Source organism: Cavia porcellus, unplaced genomic scaffold (assembly GCF_034190915.1).
Source record: "Cavia porcellus strain 051 isolate PalLab524CR breed Dunkin Hartley unplaced genomic scaffold, mCavPor4.1 scaffold_26, whole genome shotgun sequence".
NCBI classification, from domain to species: Eukaryota; Metazoa; Chordata; class Mammalia; order Rodentia; family Caviidae; genus Cavia; species Cavia porcellus.
In genome coordinates, this window is record NW_026947509.1 from 15,299,444 (window position 1) to 15,314,055 (window position 14,612).

At 39.2% G+C, this 14,612-nt stretch overlaps 2 protein-coding genes across 5 annotated transcripts in view; one reads left to right on the top strand and one right to left on the bottom strand.

Moving 5' to 3' along the window:
* The window catches only part of Spmip3 (sperm microtubule inner protein 3), a 29,426-nt gene extending 24,153 nt beyond the window's left edge, over window positions 1–5,273 (top strand). For 2 of the 4 annotated variants that reach the window (XM_003474250.4, XM_013157363.2), the window contains exon 5: window positions 4,566–4,725. In XM_003474250.4, coding sequence (XP_003474298.3) covers window positions 4,566–4,672 — 107 coding nt within the window. In that variant the 3' untranslated portion in view covers window positions 4,673–4,725. Of the gene's footprint in view, window positions 1–4,565; window positions 4,726–5,123 lie in introns of those variants that run through there. The other 2 variants (XM_063236759.1, XM_063236758.1) reach the window with 2 other exon arrangements.
* Window positions 5,274–7,157: 1,884 nt separating this feature from the next.
* The window catches only part of Adss2 (adenylosuccinate synthase 2), a 32,481-nt gene continuing 25,026 nt past the window's right edge, over window positions 7,158–14,612 (bottom strand). The window contains exons 11-13 of the mRNA XM_003474258.5: window positions 13,373–13,470; window positions 9,254–9,403; window positions 7,158–8,286 (exon numbers count right to left, since the gene is read on the bottom strand). Of these exons, the coding sequence (XP_003474306.1) occupies window positions 8,234–8,286; window positions 9,254–9,403; window positions 13,373–13,470 (301 nt within the window). The 3' untranslated portion in view covers window positions 7,158–8,233. The remainder of the gene's footprint in view (window positions 8,287–9,253; window positions 9,404–13,372; window positions 13,471–14,612) is intronic.

Below are 14,612 nucleotides of genomic sequence, written 5' to 3' on the forward strand. Positions count from 1 at the left end.
ATGGGAGCAACAAATCTGTTCACAGCATCATTCAGTTTGTTGCTATACAAATAAGGACCTGGTAGTTGAGTTCCAGGATAAATGTCTAAATTAAAAGCATAATAGGTCTTGGCATCTACAATAGCATAAACAATTATTTTGGGGGGTATTGAATTCGGGGTCTTGTGCTTGCCAGGCAGGCGCTAATGGTGCTGAGCTAAATCCCTGGCTCCTATTTTATTTTACTTTATTTTATTTTGGAGCATAATTTTTATTCCATATTTTGACCTCTTGCTTTCTATAAATCCTTTACATTTCTGTGATCACCAAGAGAAATCCATGCTTTGTACAGCTGGCCTATGAATGCTTTCAGTTCAGCTACTGAGGTATCGTAATAAACACATTTTTTAATATGGCTGTTGGTGTATACTGAGTATTGTACTGCATTTCAGCCTTTGAGTGTTTCACAGTATCTATTAGCATTTTATGCTACAATTTCCAACACTAACAGGGGATGCTGGCATTCTGTCCAATACCTCTCACCCATAACATGATCCTCAATATATTTTGAGACCTAGTTCTAACATTGGATCACTCAGTTTGTTTGTATAGTTATTTTATAGCATTTTGACTAGTCAAATATGTACTCACACTGCTGTTTTGTTAATCATCTGAATCAAGGAGTCCGCATTCCCGGTTATCTATCAGTTAGTTGATTCTTGCTCCACTTACTGTCATAGGAACTTTGGCTCACATGGCCAGTGTCAAAGTCATCATCATCATCATCACCATCCCCCTTCTCATCCCCCACACCATTCTTCTGTTATGAAAGTATGTATGTTATCATAATGGATCATCTTCATCATCCATGCAAGAGTAATCTGATAATTCACTTTTGACTTCCTCCAAAACTTGCAAATCTGGCTTTTCATTCTACTGAATTGATTTCTACAGAAAAATCTAAAGAAAACTTTTTTTTTTAAACAAACCCTGGAGTGGTGAGGGTCTAGTGGACCCTCTGCGGTGCTCAGGTTAGCATATGCAAAACCAGTCAGCTGAAGCAGAAGTGGGTCCAAATTTCACCTTGTGCATGCACGTTCTTTTCCATTTGTCACACCAAGTAGATAAACACACAGATTGCTTCCTAGATCCCTCAAGAAAAAGTGTTGAGACGCACAGCTTGCTACCACATGGCAAAGTACAAATCTACAGTAGAAAAGTAAGGGTTGGGCCCATTGGACCCAGGCTCATGTCCTGAGATCACTCTTGCTGACAGTTTGGAGAGAGACAAAGGTGGAGAAATGTCAGCCATTGAGGAAGTTTAGTAGTTTAGACCAGGATGAGGACTTGGGTGATCAGAAAGATGAAGAGAAATAAATGAATTCTAGAGATATTTTGGAGATAACATCATTTGGGCTTAGCTATTTGACATTAAGCACGTTTTCATTCATTTATATTTATTCCTTCAGTAAACAATTTGAGAGCCTAAGTGCCAGTCAATATGCTAGCTTTTGGCAATACCACATGATACCACACGAATAGCATGGAAGTAGCCATGAAACTGCACTTGCTACAAATGCCATGAAGAGGAATTTATGTGGTTCTGAAAAAGAACAATAGATTTCAGTAGGTCTCTGTGAGGAAATGAGATGAGACCCAGAGGAGGAGCTAAAAGTTAACTAGACAAGGAGTTAGGGAAATAGCTTCACAAAGTACACTTGGACTTGCCTGGCAAGCATGAGGTCGTGAGTTCAATCCCTGCTACCAACAAAGTACACTGGGAAGGAGAATAATATGCTTGAAGAACTAACAAAGTAAGTGAACTGAAGTAGAAAGTGTTAAGCATGCATGGAGCCCCAGGCTCAGTCCTCAGCACTTAGGGACATAGACACAGATGTGCCCAAGGGTTCATGGAGCAGGACATGGCTGAAGAGGTAGAAGACCATAATAAGGCACTGTTCAGATATTTGGCCTTTAGCCTGAGACTAATGGGAAACTGCTGAAAAGATTTAAGGAAAGTAGAGGCAGCGATTAAAATATTTTGAAACCAGTAGTCTTTGGAGAAGGGGGCCAGAGAGCGGCAAAGAACAGTCAGGAGGCAATTGCACTGGGTCAGTTCATGTTTCTAACTTTGACCAAAGAGCTTTAAGAGTTTTTAAAAATCCAGATACCCAAGCTGTGCCACAACCAACCAGATCAGAATCCTGTAGAGGGTGTAGCTGGGGTTTTGCAGGCATGAAGTTTCAAAATTCCCAGATAATTCCCCTGTGCGGCTGAGTTTGAGAACCAGTGATTCAGGAAATTGATAATGGGTGGCAGCAGTAGACTGAGATGGATTTGAGAACTACCTGGGTGACAACTGTCTCAACAATCAGGTGGGTCAAGGTTTGGTCCACAGAAAGCCTTAACAGAGAAACCTATGAAATGCAGCACTGACAAAGAGGCTGAACCAATCACTTGTTCTGATCAAGAAACTCACTCTTAGAGTGTGTAGGGGAGGGTTTCTTACGTTTATCGAAGCACAGGTTTGTGTTAGTGCTGGGGATTGAACCCACCCATTGCACATGGTAGGCAAGAGGTCTACACTGAACTACACCCCACCCTTGAAAGTAGAGTTCTAAGAACAGAAGATATGACTTTACATTAGCAATGATTTGCATTTCATGTTCAGTGCTGAGACTTCTGATTTGGAAACTGATAAGAGATTAAAATAGTCCATGACAGAGAGTGGTTATTGCTTTAAAAATTCTTGGTACGCATCATTATTTATTCAGCAAGCACTTAAGAACTGATCACGTGCAGGATATAGTGAGGGCGGTTCCCAGAGAACTTACAGCCTAAGAGGATGCAGCAACTCTTCAGAAGAAAGCCACCATTGTATCATTCACCCTAGTACCAAATCAGTCAAAGAAATCACTCTCCCAAAATGAAATATATACTTTCAGGAGCTATATGACCCTCAGTCTCTCTGACCCTCAATGCTCCCACCTGCAAAAAAAAAAAAAAAGTACCCATCTAAAAGAATTGAAATATGCCTGTAAAGAACTTGGCAATGTTCTTGTATATAACATTGATAAGGCTTCAAAAAATGCCAGTTATTATTGACCAAGAATATATACCATTATATTTTTAAAAATACAATGGAATTGAATTACCCATTGATGTTAACGTAAGAAAACTTGCGCAATGGGGCTGAGGATTTAGCTCAGCGGCATAAGCGCCTGCCTTGCAAGCAGGCAGTTGTGAGTTCGATCCCCGGTACCGATAAAAAGGAAAAAGACAAAAAAAAGAAAAGAAAAGAAAACTTGTGCAAAAGTCATGTACAAGGTTATACTTGGAAATCTCCAATAGCATTCAAGTGATTTAAATAACCTGTATGGAATGTAAATATGCTTGAATTCTCATCAAACTGAGTAATTTTCTTATGATTCGCAATTCATTTTACTTTTCAGTGATGACTTTAAGGAGTCATCACCACAAATCTACATGAACCATAATTACAGTTTTATATAATGAGGGATTTCACATATAACCTTCCATCTGGTATTTCCATGGTACCTTCTATAGCATTTTGAGACAACATTCAGGACATTTATTGTTGAATCAGTTAGATAAGTGTATGGTTTGTCCCTATTGTAAATCCGACAGCAAAGATCACCGAGCTGTTGAATAGAATTTCTCAAACTTTGATCCTACTTTATTTCCCTAAATACAATGTTATTCTCAAGAAGGCTGTAGTTGTCATTTGACTGCATAATCAGCCTTCAGAAATCATAGGTCTACAGACAAGACTGCACTTAAAGAAAATGCAATTTTTAAGAATCCTTCAAATGTATTTCTAAGTCATGTTTCCTGGCTTAATGCAATGTTTAATCATTCTTAACAACAAGAAATGTGTACTTGTTTAAATGCTGTTCATTACAGAACACAGCAGTTTACAGATGAGGGATGCTGGAGCCTGGGAATTGTGGGTGAAGGCTCCATCTTCTTTGTGAGTAAACTTTGACGAATCAGTCTCTTTGAGATGGTGATGATGTCTGTGTATTATGGAGAGCTGCTGTGATTACTGGGTTAATGCAAGTAAAACACTTAATCAGTGAAACTCTGTCACAATGCCAGCATAGAAACACTGTTTGCCCTATTGATTGCTGTAGGCAACCCAAGCCTTCCCTAAATGCTCAGCTTTATTTTTTTCCCCATACCTTTAGATGTTAGTGATTTTAGACAAGAAGTTACAAAACAGGAGAGAGCTCCAGTTCTGAATTTAGGGATGGTAATAATTAAGTTTTATACAAAGTGGTCCACTGATAATATAGGAACTGAAAGGATTTTGGGGTTTAGAATTGGGACATCAAATGCAAATTTATGGGATACGTTTCATTTTGGCATACCGCAATAAGGCCTTTTAATTGGAGACTGAATCAAAGAAATGACATTTTGACTGTGTTCCTTTTCTCATATTTTAAATACATTCGTGTGTGCTAAACCTTGTAAATTATTTGTTATTGTGCGTAAATGATAAAAGGACAGTATGTTAAACTTTCGGAGTAAATAGTCTTAAATTATTAATTTGTTTTAAATTCCAGATGGAAACCACAAATTGGTCACAATATCATCAAATCCTGGGCCACTTAATTCATTGCCAGAGCTCTACCGTTGTGAAGAGAGGAAGCTTTGGAAAAAATGCTTTTAAACTAAAATAACCACGGCATTCCCACAAAATAAATGTTGGCATTCCTAATTCCAGTGTGTATACACATAACTCTAATCCTAAAATATTTACATGTTACAAATTCTTTTCAGGTTAAATTAATCAGTCAAAAACAGAGTAAGAAGACCCACTTATAGTAGCCAGGCATGGGGGCACACACCTACAATCCCAGCACTCAGGATGCTGAGGCAGGAGGACACCCTGAGTTCAAGGCTGGCCTGAACAAAACATAACAAAATCTAAAAACAGAAATTTCATTTGAGCCAGCAATTTCCCTTCTAAATATCTTCCCAAAAGTGAAAGACATATTAAAGTAACCCATGTGGGCCAGGGATTTAACCCAGAAGCACAGCACCTGCCAAGTGCAAGGTCCTGAGTTCGATTTCCAGTACTAAAAACAGTAACAGAATTTTATGTCATTTTATTCCTTAAGTCTCTGACATAGTCAACCATGCAGGTGCCACCAAGAGATGTGAAAAATACTACAACATGAAAGACAAAGACCAAAATACAGGAAATACTTCAGATGAATTAAGGACCCGCTGAGAGACACATTTGAGCTAAGGTATTACTGATCTTCTCTGATCAAGGTACATACCTACTGTAACTGGAGGGCTATGGCAGTATCCTGGATCTCCTGCAGCCAATGAGTTTCCTCTCTCTCAGTGCACAATGACCTTCACCAGGGCCCCAGGACCACTTGGAGAAGGGAGGAGGAAGATCTTTTCCCATTGTACTAGGGTCTTTCCTAGAGGGGACTCAGATGTTTCATCCAATCTATTTGGATCTTTGGACATGAAATGTATTTATAGATGGTAGATAATTTGATCATGGGCTTTTTAACCCCTTCTGCAATCTTCACTTTATGGTAGATGAGTTCTATTCATACTTAAAAGAACCGTTAGGGCATTTCTGCCATTTGACCATTGTGTCTTACACCTTTCCTCCCCTTTCCTGCCTTCTTTTGTGTGGAGGTGCTATTTTGGTGGTGCTGTGCCTTATTTTCTTTAGTATAAATTTTTTAGATATTTTCTTAGTGGTTACAATGGGAATCACAAATTAATGCCCCAAATTTATGACAATAGTTTTAATATCAACTTAGTAATATACAACTATTGTATGTAGCTCAGTCCCTCCCCTTATAATCACTGTGAAAAACATTTTATATAATATGCCCAACAAATTTTTGGGTTTTTTTTGCATTTATCCATGACTTAAAACATATAGGAAATTATAAACCCGAATATTTTACACTATACTACCTCTTAATAGTTACCTCTTCTGGGAATATTTACTTTTTTCATCCTATCTATGGGAAAAAGCGGGGGATCTTTCCACGTTTTGGGGCATTCACATTTCTTCTGTGGACTGTGTGATACACAAATTTTTAAAAGTCAATTTTCTACTATTTTCTTCTACTCTGCATATTAAAGAAAAATACTGAAATATTTAAGTTCTCAGGTTAAAATTTTTTGAGCATTTGTTCCTGTCCACATCGCATAGCTTTGTGATTTGTTAACATCTGATGTTATCTTTGAAAAAATGTCTTAAAAAGTCTCATTCTCATAGAACAGCATTAACCAATTAATACCAAGTATTATACTAAATAGGCTCTCCATACTGAAATACTTTATATGGTTAGCTAGTTCCCTTCTGAGATTTAAAATTTCAACAATTTTTCTGTGCCCTCACACTGTATGTATTGCATTTTGAACTACAGTGTTTTCTTTAACGTTTTGTTTGACTCAGGACTTCTTGAATTTGCTGTCAACCACATCGGCTCCTTACTCACTTTGCTGAGTTGCTAACTCCCCAAACTCCCCCCAGCAGCTAGGCTTTTGCACACTGCATTAGGTGCTTCTGACTCCTCTCCTACTTGGTCTGTTTAAACATCCACCACAGCCTCCTCCTATCTTCTCCACATTTCAATTAGCTTGTCACCCACTGTACCCTGTACTTTTCAACTGCAGCACACAACATCACTCAAACGCGTGTTGTTCCCACTGCGATGAAGTTCTTGCTTATCACCAGCACACCAGGAACCCCTAGCAGAACCTGGCACATACATGTTTGTACTTATTCCATACAAACCTGTCATTTTAATAGTTTTCACTATGTCAACCAATCAACTAGTCAACTTTTTAAAAGAGCTTCAGCAAGAGTTCTCATAGTTAGGATAAGAATGTAGACTTTAAAATCTCATTCAGTCTATAAGAATGAAAGATACATTATTTTTACATATATTATTATAGCTTTACAGTGGAATTAACTGTATTCTATTTATTGAGTCCAATGAGAATGCTCCTACTTTAGAATTTTATAAAATTCAGACAGTGAAGATAAGATACCTGGATCCTTCCAAAGAATCTGTTTTTAACTCTCTCTACACTACCCCCACGCATTGCAGGGATAATGTTCCTCCTATATACTTGTATTATTACTAAAACAAAACACAACACACAAAGCATACTAGAAATATTTGGTTCTTTTTAATCAGCTATTGAGGGTATAACAAAATAAATTTAAATGGCACCTAAACATGTAATAGTTCAACAAACAACAATCTACAACACAATATGTTAAGCCTAATTGTCAAAATAACACTTTTTTTTTTTCAAGAAAGGAGAAAAGAAGGCATGATCAAAATTATGGCCAACAATTTGGGTTCATCTGGACTCTGACATCTAGATAGTTGATTTTGTAGGTATATTGGCAGGCACAGTGTTGAACAATGCATTAGACTTAGAAATAATGGTACAAAACAAATTTTAAAAAGGGAAGATACACATTGCAGTTCATGTCTCAAACTAAAGAAAAATATCCACCAAATATCACAACAGATCTTTTAATAATTTTTTAAACATTAAGATTATTAAGGAGACCGTTTTTCTTTTTGAACATTTAGTTACATGTTTAATGTATTAAATAATTTATACAGAATAAGCTCTATGAAATTAAAGGACCCATTAAGTGTATACCCTGCCCCATCCGCTGCCCCAAAGCTCCATTTTGTAATGGTCTTGGCAGAAAATAAACAATTCCCAAAAATTTAAACAGAATTTATAGCATTACAAAAGTTTTCAGAACCCCTATCTTTTCATCACTCTTTTTCTAACAGCAAAGATTACAATGAGAATTGATCAGAATGTAAAAATATTTGTGCAAAACTGCATTGTTTTCTTATCTAATAACAGGGGTAAAAACTAAAACACATACTGACAATAATGAAGGAAAACTGCATAAAAAAAAAAAACTACTTCAGATTTCAAACAACAGAGATTATGCTTGTACTAAACACGGAAAGAAACATGGCACCATGAGCAGCAGGAGCAAGAAATGATCCGGCAACAAGGCCCCGGAGCCAAGCCGAGCAGGGCGCAGCCCAGGCTGCCCCGCAGCAGCCGCCCAGCGCAAACCCGGGAGGCCTGCAGGACTCCGACTCGATTTACTGGTTTTATTTCTGAATTTGCAGGTCACAAAGAAATATTTAACAAAGTCTTTTCCTTCCCCCACATAGAGTGTTTCTTGTTTTGCTGGTAATCCTTAAAAGAGCTGAATCATGGATTCTCTGGATTTACCCACACCGATCCATTTCACTGGAAAAGAGAACAGCATCGGTTCACCGACAGTGAGCAGCCCCAGGTTAACCCAGTCTCTCCCGCTTTTGCTCCGCACCACCCTCTAACCTTTGCCTGTATGCCTTTTTGTGCCATTTTGTACTTAGGAATTAGCAAATGCACAAAGCTAGAGGGATTTCTAATCATTTGCACAACATGGCTTTAGATTATAGACTGTTTGCAGAATTACTGGCTTCCACAAGTACTGTTAGGAGAACCCCTTACGGATTTCACAGAGGTCACGGTCAGACTCAGGGCTATTTGTATGTCAGAAGCTGTTAACAGCAGTAAGCAAACATGTTTACTAAAACTGACACCAGCCTGGCAGGACCTCCTAGTGATTTGGAAAGTAAGTCATATCTAAAGTGAACTACACACACACAAATGAACAATACGAAAGTCAGAATGAACCTACATAGAAAGCACCTCCTACCACTTATTCTAGTAGCTCTAATTTCTATTAATTCAAATAAAAATGATTTTTAAAATAAATCTTGTTCATCCTTTATACTTGCCTTATGTATTTTCTAATGAGATTTTTTTCACCTCTCTGTATTTATTTCCTAATGTGTAGTCAAGAAACCCTCAAAGGTAGTTTAAACCAAAGAAAATAAAGCCACCATGAACCATTTTTGATAAAAATATAAAAATAATCTGCTATTAAGGGAGAAGGAGTGAGAATGAATGTCACAAGGTAAAAACAAAAAGATTAGTAAAAGAATTAAAGACAGGCTCAAAAAGAGAAGAGGTAACTTACTGTCTTCCAAATAAAAATACAAAAAATATTTTATTTAAGGTAAAGTATCTTGTATCTTATCAGACAGTTTACACAGATCATGAGCACTCTGCAAAGCAACAATCATTTTTTAAAAATTCTACTTCGTGAGCAGACCAGTAAGTTAGAAATAGAAAAACAAGGTAGTTGTTCATAAAGTTTTACATTTACCTGGAATTTGAAGCTCATCTTCAATGAATCGAACATAATTTTGTGCATTAATGGGCAGCTCTTTAAAGGTCCGTGCATTTGATATGTCTGTGTTCCATCCTGGGAGAGTCTTATACTGAACTTCAACTTTATTTAAGACTTCTTGGTTTGCTAAAAGTTAAAGAGTATATTTGTTCATGGTACAGTCTGCCAATGTCAAACAGCACAGGTTCACAAACACAAAGCAAAGTACTTGGAACCAGGTACGTATCAGGATTTTGAATTTCTGATGCTTCAGAAAGGTAAAACACTACATATCTGGGAAAGTATTCTATCATCAAACATGTCTAGTTTTTGTATTTATTTTTTGAGACAGGATCTTGCTATGAAGTCCAGGCTGACCTTGAACTCAAGGTGATCCTCCTGCCCAAACACCTGGCAATAACCAAACATTTCTGAAACAACATGCTTATTCACAGTAAGTGGGGAAAGATTACGCAGCTCTCACAGCAGTTCAACTGAGGCTGGTGCCAAACATGGAGCTTTCCATTCTCAAAGCATTTTGAGTTTTTATGCTGTGAATTACAGATCTGTACAATGACAGCAACCTCACAGAAGCCCTGTGTACCCGATGACTGCTGAGAAATCTGTCACTGAAATTTTTACTACTCTGCCTGGTCATTTTCTCGGCACCCCCTCCTGAAAACACAGCATGCCCTGCAAGTGGGAAGACTGACATGGTGGATGCTACGGGCACTGCCAGGTACCCCTCTGCAAGGCACGCGCTCAGGCTCAATCCCAGGCTCTCCCCCAAGGAAGGCAGATGCCACACCCACTGGCTTGCCCATGTGGGAACACAGGGGCCCCAATCACTGGTCCTTCATTCAGGACAACTCAAGGACCCTCTACCCGCACAGTTCCCCCGGAGATCAGTTAAGAGCTTCCAAGTGACCCCACTATTTGTCTCCTTGTAACTAAATTACAAAGTGACAACTGTTCAAACTATACAAGCCAGAGGCCAGAAAAAAAGAAAAACACAGACATCACCTGGATGGGGGCTTTGAAAGTCTCCTCCAAACCTGCACTGCTCTTTAACCTTACTAACATAAAATCTGCTGTTTCCTGTACTGTTCTAAGGATCACCAAGTCATGATGCACAGCGCTCACCAGTTATCAGTTTAGACTGCTGAGAATTTCAAACATTACAGTATCTGTACAAAAAGTATGTGGCGCACACACAGGAACGGCAACAGTGGTCCACAGGGTGCCTTTCATGGTGCCCCATGTGCCACCAGCTGCCACATCCTCAGCCCACCTCCTGATGTCCCACATGCTCATCAGAAACATCTGTCGAAATGTCTCCAAAAGCCTTCTCCAAAATACAAGACTTTTCTCATTTTTAACTCACTCAGCCAAACTTTTATCTTTTAAATGGAAAATTAAGTCCATTTACATTCAAAGTTATTAATGAAAAATATCAATTTGTGCCTGTCATTTGATTTTCTTCTAGGTGTTTTTGCTCCTGTTACTCATTTGTGTATTTACCTTTCTAGTGAGATTTATATTTTCACTTGCTATCATGGTAGTTCTAGGTGTAGGGTTTCTTTAAGCTCTTTTCCTTTTTTTAATTTTTCTTTCTTAATTGTGCTGGATATGGAATCACTCAGGGCCTTACAAATGCTAGGCAAGTGCTATATCCTTGGCCCTATCTTTTTAAATTTTGAGACAGGATCTTGCTAAATTGCTTAGGCTGGCCTTGAACTTGCGATCTTCCTGCTTCAACCTCTTCAATAGGGATTACAGGCGTGCACCAACATATCCATTAAGTATCTTTCTCAAGGCTGGTTTTGTGGTCATGAATTCCCTCAGTAGTTGCTTGTCTTGAAAGGTCTTTATTGTTCCATCAATTCTGGAAGATAGCCTGGCTAGATACAATAATCTTGGTTGGCAGTTATTTTAAGATTAGAAATACATCACACCATGACCTCTTGGCTTCCTGTGGAGGTATCTGTGATTAGTCTCCAGGACTGCTTTAAACATGACTTCATGCTTTTCTCCTGCAGAGTTTAAAATCCTTTGTCCTGTACTTTCAACGTTCTGACTATGTCTTGGTCACCATTTTTTCTGATCAGGTCTATTTGAGTTCTCCCTCCCAAAAGGAGGGAGATTTTTCTATTATTTTCTATGCCCCTGAACTATTTTTTCCTCTTTGGACATAGTGATGCAGGTGACTGATCTTTCAGTGGTGCCCCAAACATCTTGTAGGCTCTCTCCATTATTTTTTCCCCTTACTTTTGTCTGCACCTATTTTGAAAAAATCCATCTTAAAACTCTGATATTCTGTCTTCCACTTACCTAATCTAGCCTATTGTGGTGGCTTGAACTAAACTTTTTATCTGGTTTACTGAGCTTATTTCCAAGATTTCCAATTGGTTTTTCAAAATCTCTTCAGAATTTCTCATTCATGTCTTAAAACTGAGTTTTCCTAGTTTATGGTCTACCTGTAATTTCTTGGATTTCATTAAGCTTTCTAAAAATAATTTTCTGAATTCCTTATGAGGCATTTCATCCACTTAAAATCTCTAGGATCTGTTCTAAAGGTTTATAATCTTTGCAATTGTCATTTTTTCCTATGTCTCATGTTCTCATGTTGATTTGTGAATATGGCAATCTCCCTGTAGCTTCTTTGACTCTGATTAGTGAGTGTGAGAACACACCCAGTGTGTTTTCTTCTCTAATTAGAGTGGTGGCCCCATCAGCTGACAGGGATTTCCTCTGACAATGCTGATATTAGCTCTGGTATCAGCATGGTACTGATGAAGGGCTAGAAGCACCCATCCTCTGCTGAGACAGTAGTACAGGTCCTGATGTTTCAGGGGCAAGGGGAAGGGTAGGAATCGAAGCATCTGCTGGTGTGGCACTCCCACCCAGTACTCAGGAGTGTACAATCATACACAGTGAGGAGGGGATGAGGCCACAGGCTTGCACGGGTGTGCTGGAAGCCAAAGTGTTACTCCTCTCAGCTGTTCCTGAGGGCACAGCCTCAGCTTACAGTTGAACGGAACTTTTGCGTCTACTTTCCCACTGTGAGAGCCCAGCAGGGGCTAGTATATACCACTAACCTTTCTCTTGAAAATTTCCTTAAGACACTCAACAGAAATATGCAGGAACTTCTACATAGGATTCAACAACCAGAACAAGAACAGAGTGTATACCCAGAACACTGCCTTCAAGACAGGCACAGCCCTTGTGGTAGGAGGGCGTACTGCAAGCCAATGACTCAACTCAGTCCCTTACCCAGGAACCCAGCTTGGACAATGGGAGCAGCTTCACCCACGCGACCACACTTACTGCCTGCTTACTGGGAGGTACACACTTCTGGGCAACCGCCTCAATCTAGGAGAACTTGAAGGGCCACGTAGCTCTCTATATTTTAACTATTCCTTCATAAGCAATAATGCTGAAAACACCCTCCAATACACTTCTTAAATGCAAATTTCCACCTCAGACTATTTTGGAGAAACCTCACCCAAACCAGCTTTTAAATAGACAAGTTTTATCTGTTTGGCCTGTCTTCAGTGTTTCCGCTAAAGGAATCTGCAGTACTGTTCCCTACAGTAGATCTTCTCACTTATCATTAAATTTGATTAGACTAGTGTTTTGGGTGTCTGAGTTTATAACTCGAGTAGCTTTGACAGCAGATAAAACAACTAAGACATAACATACACTGGAATAACTGACTTCCCAGCTGACTAATATCCTATAAATAAACATTCTTTTCTGTTGCCCCACTGCTCCTGAGTGAGGAACCCTTCTATGGAAGGTATGGTCCTCCTGCCTCAATCTCCCAACCACCATGCCTTGCTTGTGTGTGGAAGTTACTTTCAAAATAGGGAAGATGAAACTCAGGAGCAGCATGCTCAAGATGCCGTGTTTCTTCTCTTCCAGGGTCTTGAACGCATGCTTCTAACCCACAACCAAATGAAAAGCAGCCATGAGCCAAATGCTAGCAAGTGAACATACCTGCACTACTTCATAAAGGGCCTACCCAGCTTATCGCTGTATATTGCACATCACACAGAAGCTGCTCTACTGCATACATCTTATAACACTCCTTAGACACAGCCTTAAAAGGAGTACCTGGGAAATGAGGTATGACTTCGTCACCTAACGTGTAGGCAACACCAACTTTGATTTCTGTAAACATGTCCAAAATATCCAACTTGGTGAGTGCCAACCTAATTTTGGAAGAAAAGGCAAAGTTATAAACAAACTCTTAAAAGACCGTAATATCTAAGATGCAGGAGTAAAGGAAAATTCATGCAAAGCTCAAAGTTCCAAAGCAATTCTGAAAACTAGTTAGGATTATATTTTAAAGCGTGCCACACGTAAAACCATAGGGAACAATCTGTTGACATGTATTCTTCCTAGTATGCCAGAGTTATTTACTAGTGATTACAGCAGACCTTCCCTGGGCCTGGCGGACCCATACACTCTGACTCAGCAGAATGTGCTGCTCCCTGTGCACGAGCACAAGACGTAAGCACATTTACACACATGCCAGCAGCCCTCGAGTTCTCACGCTCGCTCGTTACCATTCACCTCCACCCTTCTGGTCAGAAACTGCCAAAGAGTGAGGAAACCACAGCAAGGGACGTTTCGGCATACATCAAAATTTCCTGATAAACTGACTGGATAACAGGTTTCTAAGGGAAAATCTGTGGAAATTAGATAGAACACAGGGTTTGGGCTTCTTGTTCACAATTTTTTTTAATTCTTTATTCTGTTATTTCCTAGGAGCACGTGCTAATTAACATGGATACAGACTTTTTTTTGCTCTTGTCTTTTTGGGACAGGGTTTCACTATGCAATTCAGGCTGCCCTTGAGCTTGCTCTGTAGCCTAGGCTGGCCTCAAACTCAGTGATCCTCCTGCCTCAGCTTCCCAAGTACTAGGATTATAGGCATGCAACACCACGTCCAGCCTAGACACACTTATGTGTATACACTAGTCAATTTTAACGAGCATTTTCAGTGAACCAGAGTGTGCTATATGTTCTCACTACACGTTTCACCTAATCTTCAAACAGTACCATGACATATGCTATACTAATTAATGATTTTACAGATGATAAAAGTGAGGTGCCACCAGTAATACAAGCACGAATGGATCTGAGTCTTGAATCTAGGATGTCAGGCCTTAACGCTAGGTACTGCATCACTCTGCTGTATGGCCTCTCTTCTCCACGCACTAATTTACTTATTCTAGTCACTTACCTACCCACCCACCCATCCTCCTACCTGCTCACCTTGCCTCTTTCTGCTGTAAAAAGACTATCATAATGCATTTCCACCAACTTTGGATATGTCGGTCCCTTTTAT